Source organism: Neopelma chrysocephalum, unplaced genomic scaffold (genome assembly GCF_003984885.1).
Source record: "Neopelma chrysocephalum unplaced genomic scaffold, ASM398488v2 Primary Assembly neopelma1_102, whole genome shotgun sequence".
NCBI lineage: Eukaryota > Metazoa > Chordata > Aves > Passeriformes > Pipridae > Neopelma > Neopelma chrysocephalum.
Window position 1 is genome coordinate 3,449,235 of NW_020897765.1, and position 24,780 is coordinate 3,474,014.

A 24,780-nucleotide genomic window follows, 5' to 3' on the forward strand; every position below is an offset into this window, starting at 1 on the left:
GGGCTGGACAGCCAGCCATAGAAAGGGTGTACCCACACATTCAGGGGTGTGGGGATCTACAGGTTAGCTTTCTTAAGAAAGTACGTGGAAATCTTGCAGTTTTGACACAATCCTGTGCTAGTACATCTCACCCTACAGACTCAGAGCACAGCTAAACTATGTCATTCATGACTGCTCCCAACCGCCCCACTAGATGTCTAAAGTTTTTTCCATTAAACTCTTTGATACAACTTGTACATAAAAGTTACCTTTTGCTACTAGCTGTAAAAGATGCACTGCCAAAACTGATAGAAAGTGAGTTTCAAGAAGTTCTTGCTCATTGTTTCATTAAAAAATATGTTTAGAAAAGATGTGAAATTACGATCTTATAGACTTCACTCCCTCTCAAGGTGCCCCAACACTTTTTACCATCTCTTTTCTTGTCCTGTACAGAGGATGAGCCCTCTGAGAACATACAAGGCAATTCCACCTGTAATGAAGACTGGCTAGCTGTAACTTTCAATGTGGGCATAAAAATGAAGTGCTAATTATTAGGCAATGCTCTCGTCAATAGCAATAACAGAAACAGCTTTTTACAACACTAGAGAGAGAGAAATACACAAAATACAAGAAATATAAAGAAAGAATCATAGCTTCCCACTTGAATTTATATAAGACTGTGTTTTCCCCTTGTGCATATTTCAATGTACTTTACAGAAAATCATTTAAAATTCTGTACACATGCTGCCCAGCTGAAGACTGAATACTATTCCATGAGTAAATACGATGACACTGGGCTTTGCAAAGTCAGAAAGAAAGATTTAGCAAGGACCGGAGGAGACCATTTTGCTGTTTTCCCAAAATTAACATTGTTTTTCCCTGCGAACAGAGCACTAATTCTAGTCTACCACTTCAACTGCAAGGTCTTTGCGCTGCCACTGCTTTTTGCAAAGTTTCCTTCTTCCAGACTCATTCCACCTGGCAGAAACTCCAAGTTTTAATCAAAGAGAATGAAACAGAACTAACCAGACTGAATTCTGTTGGATGTGCAGAGGGAAGTGAAAGGAGTATTCAGAAAAGGATGAACTGAGTAAAAATAAAGCAAGAAGCAATGGCAGAAATAGATGAGTAAGAAAATGATACTTCATGTGCAGCACTGCTCATCATTGAGTAACAACGTCCTATCACTGCTCTTGCTTCCCTGCACTAACTTTCATCAGGGTCTATCTCCATCCCCACTGAACACTATTCATCTTAAAACTCCTTTGCAATATTGCCCAAAAGTTTAACTTTCAGAATGTGCCAAGCAGAAGATACTGACATTATAAATACACAGTGAACTAACACACCCACATGTATAGCTTGTGTCTCTCTAAAAATAAAATTAGACCAAAACTTTTCCAAATATTTTCATACTGCCAGGTTGGCAATGTTTTGTATAAATCTTTCTTCAGGTCTGAAATAAAAACAGTAACTTGTGAACTACAAATTAGTTGAGAACAATTGTTTTGAAATTAGTTTGATTTTGTTCATCAACAATTAGAGACAAGGCAGCTCTAAGTGTCAAATGGGTGGATGCCAGAAGGGTGAATGTGGTGAAGCACCTCCTTTAGTTAGTCACAGAAGAGCAGTGCCTCTACCTCCATAAGGAGGTGACCATGAACACCTACCAACCAAGTCTCAGGTACAACTCAAGATTGGCCAAATTCTACTGTCTTCATCAAAGTCATCAATAGGACACTCCTTAATAGAAAGCAGCATCCTCTTCTATTGTAGTCAAACAGCACTACGTTTTTTTTCCTATTATGAATTATCTTATCTAAACCAAATGCACACAGCTTTCCAAATTTCAGAATTACTGAAGAGCTGGTAGCAGGACACATCACCAGGCTGTGCATCCTTGCTCCATTCCAACCTTTCCTCAGCAAGAAGCACTATTTCAACATTACAGGTTAATCTTTTTCAATTCTCTCCTCTCACCCCTATCTGAATTTCAGAGAAAGAAAAATCTTGCAGGAACAACTGTCTCTCAGATACTTCACTGATTTGCATGAACCTTGCCACATTTAGTACCAGTATACATTCCTTAAATCTTTAATATCATATTTTTTTTATTAAATACTGAATCATTTAACTACTATAGTGGAATTAAGAGCTGTTTCAGAGGAGACATCCATTACATCAACTGCAACAGAAACAACATAAGCCATGAAAGCCTATTGGTGGTACTGACCACTGTGACTGTTGCTATTTTGAGCACTGCTTACCATTAATGATGATCTAAACCTTGCACCAAAACTGCTATTTTACTTGAATTTAGCCTTCATATGCAGTAAAGATATAGTGAAGACTACAAATCATCATCACAGATAAACACATAGCAAGGTGACAGTTCAAATGTTACAGATCCCTGCAATTTCTGAGTAGTAGTAGTGCAACTTTGCAGCGCATTAGAGGAGCAACTGTCAATTAACCAAAGTTCAAAAAAAAATAAGGCATGTCATGGACAACAGACAGAAGTTATCATAAGAATGAAATATGCCAGGAATTGTATTCATTCTTCTTGTTGCCTGTATTCTCAGATGCAGCAACAATAAGAGGTGTGGAATATAATTCTAAACATGACTGAGACTAAATGTTTTTAAGATATAGAACTGAGTTCAAATTTATTCATACCTCACCATAAGCTTCCCTCTCACAGAAGTGATTCAACTTTCCTCTCCCGTGTCTCAGGTGGATGCTCAAGTATACAAGTAAAAGCAGATTTGGTACTGTTAAACTGATCCTTTCCTGCCATCTAGGGGACACAAACTGGTGTGCAGAGGACTGTCTTCAGTTACATACAGGGAAACTTTCTATACAAAAGGCTTATCTCTACCCAGCAAAACAAAAATCAACTTAATTGAAGAGTAACACACCTACCAAGAAACAACCATAACTGATGAAAGCACAACTATTTTATTGGAGACCATACTTTAATTTTTATTAAACTCTTTATGCCAGAGTTTAATTCTGGCATAATCCTAAAATTTTCTACAGTAAATTTCAGTTAAATGATCAGCAAAAATATTGAGGTGGTAATTTAAGCCTCACTTTTATGACATACACCCATGTCTTCTGAGCTACACAGCCATGAGAAAAGCCTTTTGATTTTCCTTGATTCCTCAAGACAGCAAGATGTGTGATGCTATAAGCAGCGTGTCACTGTCAACAGCCAATAAAGGATTGTCTGTCAACCCAGAAAATGAGGAAGTCAAACACAGCCTAATTGCTTCACACCTGATATTATGAAAATTTAGCTTAGAAACTCAGAACTTGATTTCCAATACATCATCAATGTGAAGTCTCAAGTCTCCTGCCTGCATGGTGGGTGCACACACTGTGTACACATCATGGACCTTTCTAGTGCACCACCCTCTAGGAAGCGAAACATAGAAACACTCAATGTTGAAAGATCATCAACGTAATTTTGGAAAACGTTAAAGGCTTTTCCAAGATCCAAGTTTCTATTGATAACGCTGGCATTGTGGCCAGGTTTCTCATACTTGCTCTCCTCACTGTTGCCTTCCGGGCTCTTTCATAAGGCAGACTCTAAAAAAGAAAGGAGCAAACTCAGCTAAACGCTAAGCATAGTCAAATGCACAGGCAAAAATCCATACAAGTTTTTTCCCACTCTTTTGTTTGGATTTGTTTTGTTCTTACTTTGAAAGGGAACAGTACCCTAAAACAAACTCCCCTCACTAAAACAAAGACCCACGCTTCCCATGGCTGAAACGATGTGACAGTCTCTTTAGGATCAAAGCTGGAGCTTCTCCCAAGATGAAAAGAAGCAGGTGTCCAGCCAAGATGTTTTGAGAACTGGCTACAGCTGCACATGATGCAGGCCCTAAGTCTGCCCCAGTGAACAGATTGGAGATGAAATTAAAGTGACAATGCTACCCTTGTGAGACACCTATTCACCAAAAAGCATTCACAAATAAGAAACCTCTCAAATTTAACAGAACAACTCAATTTTATTTTGACAACAAATATTTTGAGCAGCTGTGCCCAAGTCCTCTCCCCCTTACTGTGTGCCGTGTGTTTAAAGAGCTGGAAAGAATCACTCGTTTGGGGATACTGAAGCTCTTTACCACCTACACAAGAAAGTAAAAAAAAAAAAAACAAATAAAAAGCCATGTGCCAACGCATTTACAGCAGTACAATATAAATCTCCATAAGACATCTTAATTTCTTGAATTTAAGCTGATTAATACTGTTCTTTGGGAACAGCACATTAAATACAGAATATTTTCAAAGTGTAAAACTATCAGCCATATATTTACTACATTCAGACTAGCAAACATTACGCAGTATTTGGCAATGCAAAGACATATGCAGTATTCTAAGGCACACCTTTAAAAATAATTTTAATCAAATCACTTCTGGTTTAACAGGCACTGAAGTTATTAAAAACAGACCCCCAAAAATCCCACACCAGCCCTTTTTAAAAAAAAGACCCAAAACAAATCACAGCAACAATGCTGTGAACAAACTGATATTATCAATAAAACTGTTGTAGAAAATGAAGTTATTAGGTGATCAAAATCATAGCAATTGTCAAGAATGTTTTATTTTTTAAAGATATTCAAAGGTTTTAAGTGCTAAGAAATTAAAAAAAAAACCCTTCCATTATTCTGATATTTTAAGGTCTACAATCTGACCATTTCCTCCTAATCAAAGTTATACGTATTCCCTCAGGTGAGACTGGATTTAGTAATCAAACTATAGATTTACAAATGGTTATAGCCAGAAGGTATTAAATACAAAATTCTTTTTTTTAAACAACCAAAGGGCTATACATCCAGATAGTGCTCTTTATAAGTATTTAGGGCTACATTTCGAATTACATAAAAATAAACTTGAAAATAAATTTAAATTGCAAACTGAAATTAAGTCACCAAAGAAGAAACATCATTCATACTTTTATTTTATTTTTTTCATTATGATTTTCTTTCCCAAGAACAAAAAAAATCTTATTTCCACACATTAGAACAGGTGAACATTAGAGCAAGCAGCTTTATATCAGATTTTAACCTTGCCTTGCATTCATCTTTTTTTTATACACTTTTCACTGATTTTCATTATTTTCTGAGTTTTTTGACTTAATAATCAACAGTCTTTCTCCTAAATGTGACTTTTGCTAACCAGCAACAATATACAACTTCATTCAACCAATCAGTTTCCACATGTATTCAAAGTCTTTTTAACACTTATAACAACATATTTGTTGATACTTATAAAATTTAATTAAGTTTTGTTCAAATAAAAATGGAAGCAAATTGAAATTTACAAAGCTTAAAATTTTATTAAAGAAAAATCTGTGTGCTTGAATTATCAAAACAAGATTTAACAAAAACATTTTGTCATTAAAGGCCTACAGTCAATTCACAAAATGGTTCTGGTAACCAGACTCCACGTGGCTTTTAGGCATGCAGAAGTATAGAACGGTGCTTTTGGAAGGCCTGGCAAGCATTTATGCAGGTTAGTACCTGACTGCTGCTGGGACTTCACTAGGATTTAGGGTGTCCACTATTGGTTTTGGTTTGTTTTTTTTTTTTAATCCTCATATGACTTTTTGGGCGTTTAGTGGTCAGATTTTTTTGATGCTTAATGTTCTCAATTAACTCCATATCTTTACATTATCTTGATAGATCTAACTTCATTCCCTTCAAATTGAATTAAGGGTTACTAGGTCCAATCCTTCACCACCTGTTTTTCAAATTTCAGGTGAAGGAATCTAACTCAAACACTGCCAAAAGTTCTCCCCTTGTGCAAATAAGACTAAAACCAAAAATTAAGGCAAAATAATTTCTCAGCAAAAAATCTGAAAACATATGTGATAGTAGGTAAATATATGTCAAGATTAGCTTCAGTCTGAAGTCTACAGACACAGCACCATGGTATTGTTTTGCTTATAAATCTGGCTTCCCTTTTGATTTTGCATTCATTTAGAAAACAGCATTCTCACTAAAAGGTGAGGAAGGCTCATGTATACAGAATTAAAAACTTTAACAGTATACAGCAAGTCTACACATAACACTGGCTGCTGTGATTCCAAATTTAATTATGAGAGATTTATTTTTAAAAAGGTATTCAAGTTCTAAAACACTACTCTAGCACTTAATAACAAAATTTTTTATCCTCTGTACAGAGATGTATTTTCAAGTAAAAGAATCATATCCTAGAACTACATACCAGAGAAATTGAGACTGAAACAGATTTTTTTTAAGGCAAAAGCTCCACTGTATACCAGGTTAAAAGCCACCACAATATTAACTATAGCTAACTCATTAAGGACTTACAAATTCATATTCGTAACTATTAATTCCACTGCTGGCTAGAATGCTACTGATGTTCTGGGAAGTCTAGCTGGAGATATGGTTATCCTTAGAGGTTAAAGAAAGCTATGGCAGAGTAAAGTTAACCTAATCACTACTTTTAATCATTAAATAAACTGTGCTCATTTATGTTAGTAAGTTATACAAACTATTTAGAAAGAGGAAGTATGAAATATTGACAATGACAAAACAGATTTTAAAAGGCTACCATCGAAAAAGTTAGAATACATATTCAGAGGAATTTCAATGCTAAAAACAGATTCACATATGTTCTTCCACCGGCAGATTAGTGTATTAAAAAAAGTTAAGAAAATACTTTTGTGTTTCAGTTCAATTGCGCTTGATTCAAGCACAGCTTAGAAGTTGGCTGATATAAATTAAACATGGTCACTGCCTCAGCAGCCAAAAGTACAGAAAAATGTACATGTTCACAGGATAAATAGAAGTCTCTTCTTTTGGAGGAATAAAAAAAAAAAGTAAAAAAAGCTATCTCACTCCAATACGGGAGGTCATCCACTCCAAGCCCTGGCATAATCTGAAAGAGAAGAGATGTTATTGGTACTAGTACTATCCCAACATCTTGAAAGTATTTTCTGGTTGACTTTATGTGTAAAAACATCTCCTTAAAATAAATTAAATCAACTGGAAATGGGATTGAAAGTTGAACAGAGTAAGCAGCGTTTTAAGCTAAGTCTATAGGCTTTAACCACAAGAAAATGGTCTTGCATTCTATTTTATTAGAGCTTGGCAGAAGTTCAATTTTTTTCTTTGTAAATCTGAGAGACACTACTCTTAAATGCTAACTCATTAGTACATGGAACCAAACAAGTTTTGCTTTTTCTACAGATTTCCCATGAAAGACTGCTTACATGAAAGCTAGACCATTATATACTAACTAAAAGACAAAGGGCAGGTTAACCAGACTGAATTACTTAACGAAAAGGCAGTGTATCAAGAATTCCAAAATAACATTACAAAATTAAAAGAATGTTTATATTGAATAATAAGACTGCATGGGATCTAATCTGCTTACTAACTCCATCTCCATCTCCATTTAAAAGTCTTCCATTTTAGAACACCGGCTTTCCTTTGATTTTCTAGGGATCTAGTTACCTTGTTTGTGCCCCCTAAGCTTTACCTTTGTAAAGTAAGTCATGACTTAGCTATCCGAGAATGCTAACTTCACAAACACAGGGCTAATCTCCCCAGACTTCTGTCAGATCTTTCCAAGGAAGACTCAGCTCAGCAATCTAACTCCGGGATTTTTTTTTATATATTGATCTTACTATTGTCACAGTTTAAAGTATTCTAAATATTCACTTTTGTTTTACAATAAGAAAGAAGCAGCCTATGATGGCCACTCTTTCTAAACTAAAGTTCATATTTATTAATTATTACTTTCCTTCAAATGTCAAATTGGTTGAAGATCTTAGTACATAAACTTGAGTATTTAAAAGTGACTTTAGCAAAATTGGTAGAAGGAAACCAGAATTAACTCTTAGAATGAAACAGACTCAATGAAAAAAACAGTTTATCCTCACTAACACATCCCACCCTAAGGAAGTTAATGCCACCATTCACTCTTCAAGATATCTCCATTACATTAGAAAATACTTCATATTAGAAAGAGAGGAAGATGCTCTCACTTCCCAAATACTCAGCTGGATTCACTATTTTTGATGTCACAAGACTGCATTATTATAAAGGTTGTACAACACAGCTGAAAAAAACCCTCTAAATATTACACATTATAAGACTGCTTTAAAAATCAAGATGAAAAATTAGCACATTTCACACCTACAAGCAAGGCATTATTCAACTTGCTAAAAGGCATCCAAAATTGTTTTTTGATCTTCACAGACAAGAGATCTAAGGAAAGCTCAGCTTCCCATTTTAGTAATTGCTGGCATAAGGTATTCAAATTTCAAAATTAGTTACATGAGCCAGATATAAACAAAATGTTAAGTATTGATAACAATTTTGGCTTTTTATACCTTTTCATCAAAACTATGTTTCAATGCTTATCAAAAAACCCAATCAACCAAAAAAACCCAACCCCAACCCACCAATTTAGAAGCTTCCTACAGATTAGAATGTAAAGGAAGAAAACAGTAGCTTATTTCTTTAAATACACCAAGACATACAAAATAAAAGAGAAGTGCACAGAGAGTAGACAGTTATGCCAACAGCTACATATTTGGGTCAAAGAGTGTTGTTTGGTTTTTGTTTTGGGGTTTTTAACAATACACTAAAAGACTTTCATACGAACATGGAGTTTGAGCTATGAAAAAACCCACAAAGTTAAAAAAAAAATTATGAAAAATTCAAAATACCCCTCTTAACTGTAAAGAGCAGAAAATATGTTCTTTCAGAAAATCCACACTGGCATCAAGAGGATTCTAAATCAGTATTCTCATTTGCCACAAATTGCTGTACTAAGCAGTAAGCATTTACCCTTCTCCTGTCAAAGCACAACAGGATTGAATGTGCCACGGGTGATCCTTTATGGAGCTGAGGGTGAGGTATGTAGATATCTCGGCAGCTGTCATGCAGCCTTTCATGTCCTGCTTGTTTGCAAAGATGAGAACTGCAGCCTTCCGTAAATCCTAGAAATGATTTAGAGTACTCATAACAGTTATTATGAACAACTAAAAGGCTATTGTGCTAACTTAATTTCTTAAAAGAACTGTATTCAAGCTAATCTACAATTACACAGGAGTATGGAGTTTTAACCAACTTTCTGTAGTAAAAATTCATTACATTAAGACTGAAGAAATTAATTTATTCAGTTCTCCACCACAGAGGATCAAATTGAAATGTTTTATATGACTACCATTTTGGTGTTGGCCACATGTTCATATATAACTAATGAAAGTCTTGTTAAAATATATTTTATAATGCTCCAAACCACCCAGCCCACAGAATTATTACTGGCAAACATTTCTAACTCTACAATAGATACTATTCAAATGGAAAAGCCTGCTAGATATCATTCCCTTGAAATTGCTTTCAACGTCATTAAACAAGTTCTGTAGTGATTAAAACAGTAATAAATTAAAAAAGCTATCTGAATTCATGTAAGTTTAATCCTGGTGTTCCAAAAAGGGAGCTGTAACAATGCTGCAGCAGTTTTAGTAACTCCTTAAAAGTTGCTTTGTTTCAGTGTGGAATTTAGGATTCCAAACAGCACTGAGGCAAGAACTGGGCTGTATGGCTTTAGAAGTGCAGAAGGGTAAACAAATGCAATACTCAGGAGGCTGACAGTTGCAATTAAAAGTGTTCAATACGCTTCAATGTATATTAAGTCTGGGACTATTTCTCCATCAAGAGGAAAAAAAATAACAACAAAGTTTTATGATCTAAAGCTGAAAATTCTCTCCTACAGGTAGTCCAGTCTAGGCCTACCACCTGTTTTCAAGAGATGGCAGATCACAATTTCATAAGAGTTTAAGACTGGAAACTAATAAACTACATGGCAAAACTTCACCACAAGAAGTCATCTTCCCACTTCTTTTGGGAGCGTATTTGCTTCTTACTACCAGACCCAAACTACTTTAATATAAAACCGTAAAGCAAAAACTCACTTATTCAAAACAAAGCAAGATTCTCAGAGAAATGAACTAAACAGAATTACTTGCACTGTACTAAATCCTTTTCTTTAAAAAATGAGGGAGAACATTTAGATTTAAAACAAACAATTTAGCTTGAGAGTGTTTAGCTAATCCAATGTACATGTTAGTTTACGAAGTTTGAGGGAGTTGACCCAACGTTGAACAACCCAAATAAAAGTACAAACAAAATAATCCATAAGGAAAATGAACTGAAATTAATTTATCCATATATATGCTCCTTAATTTTAAGGAATAGGATTACAACAAACAAGAAAAAGTAGGCAATTCCATTTTTCTAAAATAAAAATTAAAAAAAAATGTTTCTTCAAATTTTAACCATTTAACTGAAAGGAGATTGTGGTAGAGGATGATAATTCCTTTTTAAACTAATATGAAGCATAAGATATTTTAGAACTTCAGATTTGCAAAGATTGATCTGATTACAATCAAGCAACCCTTAATAGAGAGTGTTTCACAACAATTTTTCTGCTTATTTATAGTTTATGTGGTTTTAAAATGTGACTAACATGCATGCACATTTATTCTCAGATTTTTTTTGTGACAGTATAATTTTTGTTAGCATAGGAAGCATGTAATGTTATTTGACTGTTCTCAACAAAACTATTATCCCAACTCCCCACCATACCTCATGAGCCAGCATTCTATAAAGTTCTTCTTTTGTAATAGAAAGTCGCTCTCTATCAATGCTGTCAACAACCAGAATGATGAACTAGGGAAAAAACCCAACAGTAGAGTACGTAAGTAAAAAGTATAAATTACAGAAAGCACATTTTCAAGAGATCACTAACTGCAAGTCTTCCTCTAGAAGAGACATACACTTGCAGGACACTAGAAAAGAGAAAAGTTTTATTGTTACAGTCTTTTGCTAGAGCTGTGGGAATCATACATGATGATTATAGCTAAAAAAAAAATAATCTAACAGTGTCATGCTTGCACATTTCAGCACTATTATTTAGATCTGCCTATATGTACTACAGCTAAATCTCCTTGGAGGATTTTCAGGCTACATATATTCAAAATAGCTATGTTAGTACCAAAAAGCACCTACAGATAGTGGATTACATTTAAAATGTGGATGACAAATGTGCTACAGATGTCATCAATGAAAACAGCTGCTACTGTCCATTACTACTTGCATACTCAAGAAATTATAAATCTGAAATTGAAATTATGTACTTTTAAAGAACCATATTTTACTTTACAGTTCAGCATCATTTTACTCACAAGGCTTAAGAAAGATTATTTCAAATAATTTCAAATATTTCAAATTTCAGAAGTCACAAGGCTATGTATCTGTAGGGCTTAGCACTATGTTGCTGCAAACTTCATTTTACCGAGGACTTGTGCAGTTGGCCTCTCACAACTTTGCACCCTTCCATCTTTTGGTGAAGCCCTTCCAGGCTTTGGGAGATGGCTGTAGCAGTGATTTTACCCTTACATTCTTCTTACATATAATATAAATTAATATAAATATATTAATATAAATACACTTGTGGACTCTGGGACACTGCTAGGTCTGGTAGATCAGGCCTCCCATGGGAAGCAATTGTCACTGGTATGAAAATGACTGTCTACTACCCTCTCTTTCCACTCCTTGTTTTGTACCTTCTATTTTATAGCCTTGCACTAGAGAGGAAAAAGATACAGCATTTTGCAGTAGGTAACACTCAAGCAAATTCTTCTTCATCACACAACAGTATTTGCACACAAAGCATAACAACTGACCAACACTTCAATACTTGCCCTGCCCAGAGTGCTCCAAGCAGTGCTAACAGCATCATGGAGGGGACAATGAGTAGGGAGACCAAGCACATTCTGATGAAAATTATGCAGATACTATAATAACAATAAAATAAATTACAGGGGACATTTGCTACACTGGAGAGGAAACCAGGAAGATTACATTCATTACTTCTATGCCCAGATAACAGTACTTCTCAACCTCTTTTCTCCTTCACTGTAACTCTCTTCGTTCACCCACAAACCCAATAACTTAACCGTGGCAGCTCCCTCCCCTCTCCTGTCCTCCCAGATTTTTATCTTTAAGTCTGTCTCAACATCCTCTCTGTAAGAATATCATCTAACACTTAAAACAGAATTGCAGAACTAGCCATATTAAGTTGAAACTAATTAGGACAGGTATGCATTAAAATCCTTATTTGTGGGACTTTTACATTACTCCAAAGATTTTGTGTAGATTGCTCCAATTTGCACACAAGGAAAGAGAGAAAAGAGAGACAGTAACAGAAAAGGAGAATTAGAAATCACTGCTATAATTCTCCAACATATGCTCCAAATCTCTTCGCCTTAGAAAATTAAAGAGATGCATTAGCCATTGAGAATGACCACAGAGAATGAAAAACTAAGTCAATTTAATGCTGCTGTGACTTTGAGATGCCTAGCAGATGAGGAGGAACAGTAAAGGAATTATTCATATCAGGGAGGCTAGGATTGGCATACTAAACAGATCTCTTTTCTTCCTCCGCTGTTTCCAGCAGACAAAGCTTCTAAGTAAAAGGGAAGTTCTTCTTTCCAAGTATTAAAAGGCACTGGATTTCAAACACTTACTAGCCAGAATATGATGAAGAACATCATGAAAGTATCAGAGAAAGAACTAATATATGCATCTCTCCAAATTCCAAAATCAAAGGTACGCAAGGGACAAAGGCCAAGAACTTACTGCTCTGTAGCAGATAATGCTAGCAGTAGCGTCTTCAACTTCATGTGTGTCTTAGATGTAGCTATACTTTTCCAAAAAAAATTAAAAATTAGTTTAAAATACTAGAGATGAAGGTTGAGATGTCATCACCAGGCTTTCAGAAGATCTAGGATGGATTGCTAATCTCACCTCTCTCCAAGAGAAGTATAGGGCAGAAAAATCTCATTTTACAGGAGGATGGAATACTTACATAATGAGCAGTATCTACAAGAGATTTCTGCTTTTAGTAGAAATTGTAAGAAATTAAGCCTAAAATAGTTTACATTAATGTAGATGTCTCAAAGTGAGTCCTCAGAGATTACATGTGCATTTTGTATTGATAACCTTTTGGCAGCAAAAACGCTGGCATAAAAAACAACCCCCCAAAAGACAACTGACACTGAATTCCAACCTTTCCAGCAATGCCAGCTTTGCCAGTACCTCACGAGTATTGCAAAGCTAGACTTTCCTTTACCCTTGGATAAAAGCCACAAGCTGGTCAGCTTTTTAAATACCGCTGCCTAGAGAAAGTTTCATTCTTCATCCTTAATTATCATTATCTCAAAAACATTTCAGACTAGATGTACAGAAGTCAGGTTGACCACTGCAAATCCTCACTAAATTTGCAAATTACAATGCAAAATTTTCATTTTAATCTAATTAAAGAAACCACGTAAGAAATGTGATCTGAAAAGTATATTGATATCATTTATTGCCTAGGAAAAAAGTCTCACTTCATAGTTTATATCATAGATCAAACAACAGTACTGTAAAGTAAACAGGAAAAATACTTCAAATATTACCAATGAAATGGCTGCATACCAGAGATACCTCACACTTTTTGGGTTTGTTCTTGTTCAATAGGATTTAAAAACAATACAGTTGCAAACTTTATAAAAATATACCAATATTCCTAATAAATAAATATAATTTCTAACAAACTTGCAAAGCAGCTTCTCATACCTCTGTGTTTGAATAATAGGTATTCCACGATGACCGTAACGATTCTTGTCCTCCAATATCCCACATTAAGAAATGAGTGTTTTTCACCACTATTTCTTCTACATTGCTTCCTATGGTTGGAGAAGTATGAACCACCTCATTCATTAAACTAAAGGAAACAATATCACACAAAGGACCAATCAAAGAAATCCACAAGGCTTGTTACAGCTCAGTTATAATAAATTTGTTGTAGAAAAAGTAAATATGTGTAACTGATTAAAAAAATTTTAAAAAATCAGGCATATTTTAAAAAAGTTATACTTTTGAAATTTATGGAATGCATTGACTGTAGACATGCTTAAAGACATCAGCAATGAAAATTAAGCACATAAAAGACAACAAATGGATAAGCATCTGCATTTTAGGAGGATTCTCTTTTTAAAGGACATTAACAGATACTTAAAATGCACTTGTCTTAAAGTAGAAGCTGCTATTCTAAAGATCCCAAATATGGGAATGTTGAACTGTGCAAAATATAAATCAGAATATAATTTTATCAGAGCACTCTACTTAGTAACTCAACATTACAACCAATCCCAAAGGACTGTTTGATTACATAGCCAAAAATTCCTCAGTTCTACCTTTAAACTTTCTCAAAAATGCTTAGGGAAAAAGAAGTATTTTGAGAAAACATACTCTGCTGCTTTTGTATCCAAATATACGGACAGTAATTTAGCTACATCCTCCCTCTTTTCTACAATTACAATAGTAATTATGGTCCTGCTGACATTCTTGAATTTATGATGGATATTCTTGTAATGCTGGCAAGATTTGGGTGCAATGATGCTATTGAAAATGCCTAAGGTAGAACCTGGGCAAGATGAAATACTATTTTTAGGAATTCTCCATCACAAATTTTAGACACAGGAACAGGGAAACATTTGGAAATATTTATGGATTTTTTGCAGAGTGGCTAGAATTTCCATTAATTTAAAAACACTTTCTTCTCTGCAGTTACTGGCAACAGGATTATTTCTACGCTTACAAATTCAGATGGGCTTTGATGGCAAAAAAATTGCAGTTCACTTTGTGCTTGTATGTACAATTTCCTTATTCAATTTACAATTTAGTTTTAAAGCATGGCAATTGCTTCTCTTATCCTTTAAATATTTACTCTGTTTAGAACAACTAATACTGTTAACGTACAAACTGTGATCTGGAATCCTAGAGATTCTGCCAGGTTACAAAGCTGAATTTTCAATGATTAAACAATGACAAATACTAAAATGCAAACAGGAAAACAAAGTAGTTCATGTACTTACAACTGGTAAAGAATAGTAGTCTTTCCAGCATTATCAAGTCCCACTATGATTACTTTGTGCTCTGGATATACAAAAAAAAAAGAAGACAAAAACAAATTACTGGAAACAGCAACAGTTATAATTCTGGTTAATCACTTTTCCTTACTGAAGAAAGCAATAGCTTGTTTGCCTTATTTCAATAGCTTACATAGAATAGTGGTGGCTTCGGGACAAAAAAAAAAAGCCGAACAAAACTATAAAGTCTCATCTTCTCTTGAGACTACAATCTTGGCAAAAATCAGCACTGGAGATCTTCAGAGAGGAATGGTTACTTCATCAAAAAAATCTAGTTTTAGAAAGAAAAGTACAATGAAAAAATGTAACTCATAGTAGTCTATCATCTTAAGAACATCACCAAACATCCAAAGACTGCAAAAACATTAGCCTAACGGTCAAGGCTCAATAAAAGCCACTTGTTAAGGGATCGCCATTATCTATATAGTAGAATCTAAGAGGAATCTGCATTTTGAATAGACTGCAACTTTTCAACTTCTAAATTGAAAGTCACAGAATGACAGAATGGTCACAGAATGAGAGAAGGCCTAAAGACACTTCTGAAGGTCACCTAGTTCAACCCTCTTGCTCAACCAGGGCCACCTGGAGCCAATGGCCTAGGAGCATGGCCAGATGGGTTTTGAATGTATCCAAGGATGGCAACTCCACAGTGCCCCTGGACAACTTGTGCCAGTGCTCAGAGTTTCCTGACATAAAGAGAGAACCTCCTGTGTTTCAGGTGCTGTGTTGCCTGATCCTGTCACTAGGCACCACTGAGACAATCAGACTCTGTCCCTTTTGCATCTCTTTTCTCATATGTGAGATGTTCCAGTTCCTTAATCATCCCTGTGGCCCATCACTGGACTCCCTCCTCTATGTCCATTTCTCTCTTGCAGTAAAGAGCCCAGAACTGAACACACTACTCCAGGTGAGGCCTCACCACTGCTGAGCAGAAAAGAAAGATCACCTCCCTCAAAAAAAAATATTTTCTTATTTTTAAAAATAAAATTGCTTTTCCCTGCATCAGACAAACCCAGACCCTCCCTGCTGCAAAGTCCAGCTTATAGAATAGTGATCTTCCAATTGCCGCAATGTCAATTTTTCCAGGCACGAAGAAACAAAACAGAAAACAAACAAACAAAAAACCCCTTCAGAATTTATATGCTTCTCTGTAAATAATCCTTCTAAGAATTTCAAATCCAGCACCACAGCCAATTAGAATAGTGGTTCTTCTGCGACATGTGTGAAGTTAAAAGGTACCAACCCACTTATTGACAAAAAGGCAAGTCACTTGAGACCAGTGAATTTGCAAATGGATACTAGGAGCAAAACGTATTTACAAAGTCTGTGAACAGGCTCACTTTTGAAGATATAATATTTACAGTGCTAGGGCACTTACTCTAAAGCAAAACATGGTTCACAGCTTAAAGATTTCCTGTAAAATATTGCACTTGATTTACAAGACTTGCTAAAAAATCAGATCTATCATAAATGTCAAATTGGTAGGGCTTTGCCCATAAGTGGGTGGTTTAAGGAAGAATTAAAGTGTTGGTTTTCTGGGTTTTGTTTTGGTCTTAAATCTATTGATATGTAATTACCTACATCTTTTCATACTGAAAGTGACTATAATGAAAGATTCCAGTTTGGGAATTTTAGAAGTTTTGCTATGCAATACCATCATAAGAAATGCTGAAATGTATTTCCTTGTGCCAGTTCCCCTACTACTGCATCCTGTCAACACATTCTAAGGAAAGAACTTTTCCTGGCCTTAAATCCAGTAGTACTTCTAGCACCATAAGCAGCAGCGCCAGTAATTAGTAACATTTCCCAGTACAGAAATACTACGAAATCCTCTCTGCTTTCAATGCTGATAAACCATGCCTCATAGCTTGACTGTCCATCTCTTCTTCAAATTCAGTCAAAGAGCTCTCAAAGTTCAAACACAGAAATACCCTTTGGTTGTTTTCAAACCAGACGTTGTTAAGCATTGCCTGGAAGAAGATGACCCTACTTTAGCAACATTCCGTTTCGAGTTATTTTCAAGGAAGAAAATGAATTCCAGTCAGGCATTACATTGCTCTTACAATACAATGCTTAAGTGTGAATTACTGGAGTGCTGGATGAAACAATATCACCCTACTTAAAGTAATAAAAAAGATCTCCATTGAGATGACTGTTTTTGAAAGCCACCAAAGCATGAATGGTTTGACGTTATCTGGAAAAAAAGGCACAGCTTATCTGTGTTACTCCATAGTCAAACAGTATTTCACACAGTAACTGAATAACCACAAAGAAGAAATAGTCACACAAGTGTTAATTAATGGTGATCTGGGGATAAATATAATAAGATGAATGCATTGGTATCTCATACAAATAGCAGTTTCCACCTTTTATTAATGGCAGTTGCCATTAATACTATAGTAATGGCAAACTCTAGATATATATTCTAGATTATTATTCTATGTTTCCATTCTATATTTCCATTCTATAGTTCTAGATATAGAACTATAGTAATGGAAAACTCTTCACTTACATTCAAAAGTTGAAGTTCTGTCTAGTTTAGTTAAAATATAGAACATTAACACACAGATGTGCATTAGAGGAAAAACATGTGAACTTAAAAACTGCCAAACCAAGAGAGAACAGAATTTTAGCAAGACAAATACTTGTTTACAAGAGCAACTAGTAGAAGACAGATGCCACATTTAGGAGAAAGGACAGTTATGGGGTAAACCATAGGCAGTGTTTATTGGTGTTCTGTACTTACAGACTAACCCAAGTTTCTCCCTTTCACTGGCTGGTATTCAAACTCATTTTGGGTTGTATTCATGAATATCTTCCCAGTCCACCATGTTCTTGGCAAAGGAAGAAGAAAATCCATAACAAAGTTGACAGAGCAGAAGACAAGAGTCTTTATTAATTAGGTAGGAAGGGGGGGGGGAGTAGAAAAAAAGTAGACATATGTAGGGGGGGAAAAATACAGTATTAGACTACTCTTTAAAAGAATCCAAATACTTCTGTAATATCAACCATTCTTAGCTCACTGTTAGAAAAAAAAAAAGTAGTATTGTTAAAAAAATCTCTGGCAGTCTAGTATTACAAAACCGCAGGACAGTGAAAATTATCTTCTTGCAGATGTTACAAGAAAGACATAATGTATTCTTTTTTTCACTTACTCATCTATATTTCTCTGTAGTAAAAGGGCCCAAAACTGAAGATTCAACTCTCACAACTTTGCCCTTCTCTCTTTTTTTCAAAAGTTAAATTTAAAAAAAAAAATTCTAAATACGATAATGATGAGGCTCTTCCAACACGCTTAAAAGAAGAAATGGGTACCAGAAAGGGTACCAATACTTTTCAGACAAAACACACACATCTACTTTCTAATAGTAAGGATCTTGGAAGCTTCAAAGTTGAAGACAGAATGCAGATAGAAGTTTGCTGAAGAGGAGGCAGGAGGAATAGCATATTTCTAAAGGTCAAAGGGGTTTCAATACAAATACTCAGTTTGGACACTAAAAGCTAAAGAGTCTTCTTTAAAACACAAAAAAAACTGCTTAAATACATCTTGTATCTCCAGACTTGATTACAAGAAGGCAGAGAAACTCTCAATAGCATTTAGTAGTCATTGGAACCAAAATCTATTTGGTTTTCCAGATAATGGTCTCTTCCAACCTGACTGTACAGTCTGGGAACTGTCAGCAAGCCTAAGTGAAGTGAACTGTGGAGTTCCAGAAGTTCCTTGAATTAGAGCTTACCGTTAGTTTTCTTAAAGCAATTTTTACAACTGTAGCAATTATTCTGAGCACTCTGAAGACTTTGAACAACAAACATTTTAAAAATAATTAAAAACCAGATTTGTGAGCTTCTTAATTAACTTACCAGACACACACAAAAAACCCCAAGGTACTGACAACTGTCAGCGTTGCTAACATTCACTTCTGTTTTTTTCCTTATAGTTTCATTAAGAGCAATCTTGATAGCATTGATAGAATATGTTACACAAGTTTTACTCAGCCATGTGATAAGAAAAGACAATGCAGAAAGAATCGAACCTTGCAGAATATACCATCTAAGGAGTCTTTCTGCTGTGTTTTTTGCAACCAGACTTGCCTTTCTCGTATTGGCCTTTTTAGCCACCAACGCGCTTGCAAGAAACGTGGGTAGAGCCCTTCCCAAATCTTCGTTCGCGAAGCCTAGCCATGACATGTTGCTTAGAAGACTGTGCCACTTGAGTACTTTACCATAGCTTCAGCAGGTCATTTTTGAAATCTGATTTTTTCTTCAAACTTCCAGAAGTAAGTTATTTTTATAGCAAGTATAAGTAAGTTCAATCTTAAGTTACTTAGTAATTGGCCTTAAATGACTGCGGGGCACGAAATTTTAAACAAAAACAATACTTGAGGCAATGTTTTTTGTCAATTTCAAAAATAAGGAAAAAGACTCAGGAAGCCATTAGAAAGTCACCTAGAAAAGAGACAAAAGTCTATTTTAAGCCCAATTGTTTCTCTTACGAGTAAAAGTACCTCTATTTCAATTCACATCATTCAATTACTACTTGATTATGACACAATATATATGGAGAGCTGAAAGACATAGAAATGCTTATATTCCTCCCTCCTTCAGGCCTTAACCTCTGTACTGAAAAGGCCCAAAGACCAGAAAACAAGATTAAATAAGGCCCTGGAATACCACCACCACCACTCAAACAAAATCAGCCACTGCTTACAGACTATTGACAAACTCAAACTGGAAATGAACCCTTCCAAATGTATCAACAGAGCTAAATAGATATTCCTTGAGAGACTGTACTCAGACTGTTAACCTTCCTCTCTTTCATTAGTCATTGACTCATGGATCAGCACAGGCATCATCCAGTTTCACATAACATTATTTTAACTGTTGCATTTTCTTACAAGCCAGTTTGGGTTTGGCAAAATGGGGTAACTATAATCAAAATGGGCTGAACCAACTGGAACAACTTCTATTGCATGTACAGTGACTTGAAACAGAACAGACAGATTCAACTCCCTTGTAGGAACACTCAGATGCTACCCAAGACACAGGGCTAAAACAGCTGAATACAAGTAATAAGAAATGCTGCAGGAATAGGTCAATAGATACACTAGTCAACAGACACTTAGCAACAGAATGTCTTTACACACAAATTAAGTCCAGTCTCTTGACCTTCCTTGTAGAATCTTATCCTCACCACCGGGAAAGCAGGTAGGAGAATCAAATTGCAAAAGTAGTAAAGAACATGCGTAAATTAATAAGATGACATTTATAGCTCTAGTAGGATCTAAGGGTATCTTCATTACAAGGTTTTCCCGCCAGGTAGAAGTCACTATGAATGAACTCAACTTTATCCACATCACATGGTTATTGCGACAGGACTGAACCCCAAAGCACAAAAACACAGGAGGCTTATCTTAAGATGTTAGTTATCTTAAGATGTGCATTTTTCAGAAAGCTACACACACATATCTTCTTCCTGCAAGTTAACAGCATTAATTCACTGAGAAATATTTCTTTAAAGTTGTCCAGACATTACCGATCAAGTACCTGTCGAATTGGGCATCTTCAGCTTGGCTATTATTCACATTTATGTAACGCAAAACTGCAGTGCATAATTAATAATACTCAAATGAATTGCCAATGATGCCCTGTTCTGTATTTTTGAGCACTTAGGCACACCTCCTCCCCCATGCTCTACTTGATGGAACACAGACAGCACTTTCCAAATCTTTGCTTTGTTTAACCTTTCATTTTGTCAGTATCAAGTGCCCCAGACTATCAGCACAACTCACACTAACAACAACGAACTGAAAGTATCCTCCTCCCATACTGAAGTCTATTTGCATCTTTGGAATACTCCCCCTATACAGTCAAAATCAAGGAATTGTCTAGATTTGATGTAACTAGAAGAGTAACCAAAACCAACTCATAAATTACTATCCTTCATTATTAGTAATGATATTATTTAGAGAAAAATAGTCGTGTAATTAGAGCATAATTTCGCATTAGATGGGTCAAAACTTTCCGTTTGAAGCAAACTTTCTAGAAGAGAAGCTCAATTTTAGCCGTGAAAAGAAACTCACTTTCTTTTCTGTGGTCACCACAAGAGGAAAAAAACCAAACCAAAGCAACAAAACCCAAACCAACGATAACTGCAGCAACAAAACAAGATCAGAACATACCCCAGAAACTTATTATTGGGATAAACGCCAAAGAGTAACTATTTCATGATATCATCTCATCTATCTTAACTGTGAGACAAATTTTCATTAACATTTTAAATATATGAATGCATGGTATGCATGGTGAGCTTTTGATAGTGGGGAGAGCTACAAGGGTGTTTTCTGCGAGAAGCTGCTAGAAGCTTTTCCTATGTCTATGGAGCCAATGCCAGCTGGCTCCAAGGTCAAGCCCACCAGCAACAGGAGTAATGCCTCTAGGATAACATATTTAAGATGGGGAAAAGTTATTGCACTGATGCAACTGTGGCAAGAGAAGAGAGGAGTGAAAATATGTGAGAGAAACAACTCTGCAGACACTACGGTCAGTGCAGAAGGAGGGGGAGGAGGTGCTGGAGGTGCCAGAGCAGGTATCTCCCTGCAGCCTGTGGGGAAGACCATGGTGAGGCAGCTGTGCCACTGCAGCCCATGGAGGTCCACAAGGGAGCAGATACCCACTCGCAGGATGTGGAGGATCCCATGCCAGAGCAGGTGGATGCTCAAAGATGGCTGTGACCCCATGGGATGCCAATGTTGGAGCAGTCTCCTTGCAAGACTTGTGGACCCGTAGAGAGAGGAGCCCATTTTGGAATAGGTTTGCTGGCAGTACTTGTGGCCTCGTGGGGGATCCATGCTGAAACAGCCTGTTCCTGAAGGACTGCACCTTGTGGAAGGCACATGCTGGAGCAGCTAATGAAGAACTGAAGATCATGGGAAAAACACACATCAGAGAAGCCTGTGGAAGACTGTCTTCCATTGGAGAGACCCCACACCAGAGCAGGGGAAGGAGTCCTCCCCTTGAGGAGGAAGGAGTGGCAGAGACAATATGTGATGAACTGATCACAGCCCCCATTCCTCATTCCCCTGAACTGCTGCAGGGAGGAGGTAGAGAGAACCAGAAATGAAGTTAATCCTGGGAAAAAAAGGGAGGGACAGGGGGAAGGAGTTCAGAAATTTTGGGTTTATTTCTTATTACCCTATACTGATTTGATTGATTATGAACTAAATTAATTTCACAAGTTGAGTCTGTTTTGTCCATGATGGTGACTGGTGAGTGATCTCTCCCTGTCCTTATCTCGACCCAAGAGACTTTTGTTATTTTTTCTCTCCCCTGCCCAGCTGAGGAGGGGAGCAATAAAGTAGTTTTGGTGGGCATCTGGTATCCAGCCACCATAATGAAGAATAACTTTTCTTGCAGGAAATAATACACAGTAACAGAGACAATGTGTTTTCCTGAAGATAAATACTGACATCATAAGGTACCATACAGAACAATACTAAAAGCCCCCAGTTATCTCCTGATCAGTTCTTTGCTTATAGATCTCTTTGGAGTCTTTGGAGTTCTTCATGGAGGGAAAGGATTTGCAGATTGCACTATCTGATGAAAATCAAAACAGTACTCAGTATTTTTCTGGAGAATTGGAGAAATCTTACCAAATAGGTTTGAAAGTTCAGAAAAATAAGAAATCAACAACAGCTACAAATTTAGAAGACTGTTAGATGATTTCAGGAATGATGTGGTAGGATAGTGTGGGAGAAAGATAAATGATCTGGGACCAGAATCCCTCCCAATCTCACTCCATGAAAGACAGTTTGATAGACAGATGTCAACGTGTACACACACTGAGGCTTTGCTCTGTTATTTACAAAATTAGGATAGGTTATGTGCAAACACAGTAACAAGCCTATTAAAGGGATACCAGGTGTATATGCCTCCAAAAATTTGCAACAGAGCACTGAACAAAAAAGTTTATCTGCATTCTCAGTAACTTTAAAGTGGAAATGAAGCGTGCATGTGGAAACTTGATGAGAAAACAATTAACATCAGTTTGCCTTCTCCAAGCTCAGGCCCTCAAGGAAAAACAATACAAGCAATAAATTCCTCGACTATTTATTTTCCAACCAAAGAAGGCTATAAACAAAATTCATTAAAACAAATAAATTAACAGAAAAACTATAATTTTCTATTTTATGATAACCACCTGAGTAAAGGTGGTGGCAGCCACAAGTTCTGAGCTCTGGATTACAACATGAGCCATGACTGCGGGCCTGAGCTGGAGAGGAGAGCATGTAAAGAAATCCTATCCCCTTATGACCTTTTTGTTCTTGGCTGGAGAAGTGATTTTCTTGGGACACTTACTGTATTTAACCAGCATCTTTGCCAAAACACAAACAGATCTTTACCTCGAAGGCCCCAACATGTTTAGCGGGTTTTTTTTCCCCCTTTAAACTAAAGACCAAAATAACATGACTTTAATAGGAGACCTCGACTCAAAAAACGAAGATCTGCAAACACAAACACGACCGTCATTGTCCATCAAAGCTTCAGCCGCGATCGCGGTGGAAAAACCCGGTCCGAGAGGCAGAGACGTGCCCGCCGTGCGATCCCGGGAGTGCAGCGCCCGAAGGGCCGCCCGGGGCACACGGGGCGTTTAACGCGGCCAGGGAGGAGGGGGCGAGGAGGGACCACCTCGGGAACCGAGACAAAGCGACCCCAAGCATGAGGCGCCGCGGCACCAGCGCTCCCGGCGCTGCACAAAGAAAAGACCAACTTTAGGCTGGGCGGGCCCTCAGGGGAGACTCAGCAAGCGGAGCCGGTCCCGAGCCCCCCCCCGGCTGCGCGCGGCCCCCGCAGCCCCGCGGGCTCCGCTCGCCGTCCCGCAGCAGTCCCGGACCCGCGCGCCCACCTTGGCTACCGAAGAGGCTCCACAGCTTGGCGAAGATCAGGCCCATGCCTGGCCCCGGCTTCCCACCGAGCCTCCTGGACACCCTGGGCTCAGCCAGGCGGCGGCGGTAGCAGTAGCAGCACCAGCTTCCCCGGATCCCTCCGGCAGCGGCCCCGGGGCAGCGGGAGTGGGCGGGCGGCGGGAGGGGCGGGCACGCGGCGCGGCACCGCCCCCCCCGCCCCGCCAACGGCCGCACGGCGGGGCCGCCCCAGCGCCGGCACGGCGGGACGTCACTGCCGCGTCAGCGCGGGGGCGGGCCGGGGGTAGCGCCTCTGTGGGGCCAGTTGCGAGGGGAGTGCGGCCGTCTGCCCAGGCCTGGTGAAGGGCCCACGGGGTTGGGGCCGGGGCTGGGCACGATCGGGAGGAGAGAGGCGCCTCGCCCCGCAAGGGAGGGGAGTCACGGTGCCCCGCGTTGCAATGGGAGGCGCTGGCAGCGCATGTTGCCCGTCCCCGTGTCCTTCAGCCGGGCGGTGCTGTGGCCGGTCCGCGGCCTCTGCCTTTTACAAGGGTTGCGGGTTTCAAGGCTCACAGTTCTCTCGTGTGTAGTAAAGCGTGTAAAAACAGCTGGGCTCGCTTTCAGTGCTGTACTGCAGGTTTCTGCATACTGATCTCTTGAGCGGCTACGTGGGTTTTATCCCTCAGGAGAGGTCAGTAGGAGAGCACGAACCCTGCTCCGCCCTAGATGGGGAATCCACAGGCACTTAGATGCAGGAAGGGTGGAAGAACAAAACATGTTATTATAATCCACTCATTTCAGCTTTTTCAGAGGGAAAACATTAAAAAAAAAAAAGGCGCTCTCAGCAACGTCTTGTCCAATGAGCTCGGGCGCCCCGGG

The 24,780-nt window shown here is 37.8% G+C and overlaps 1 protein-coding gene across 6 annotated transcripts; it reads right to left on the bottom strand.

The window, feature by feature from the left end:
• Positions 1–3,972: 3,972 nt before the first annotated feature.
• On the bottom strand, positions 3,973–24,099 carry ARL5B (ADP ribosylation factor like GTPase 5B). Of its 6 annotated transcripts, XM_027695614.1 has the most exons (8): positions 23,907–24,099; positions 17,751–17,838; positions 14,951–15,011; positions 13,650–13,797; positions 10,614–10,697; positions 8,811–8,962; positions 6,852–6,891; positions 3,973–4,112 (listed from the first exon to the last, which is right to left on the bottom strand). In XM_027695614.1, the coding sequence occupies exons 4-8, from the start codon at positions 13,791–13,793 to the stop codon at positions 3,993–3,995; spliced, it is 540 nt and encodes a 179-aa protein (XP_027551415.1). In that variant the 5' UTR covers positions 13,794–13,797; positions 14,951–15,011; positions 17,751–17,838; positions 23,907–24,099; the 3' UTR covers positions 3,973–3,992. The 6 variants fall into 6 exon arrangements, with proteins under 6 accessions (XP_027551415.1, XP_027551413.1, XP_027551410.1 ...); XM_027695612.1 differs by lacking the exon at positions 17,751–17,838; XM_027695609.1 differs by lacking the exons at positions 17,751–17,838; positions 23,907–24,099 and adding an exon at positions 21,679–22,087.
• Positions 24,100–24,780: the final 681 nt, after the last annotated feature.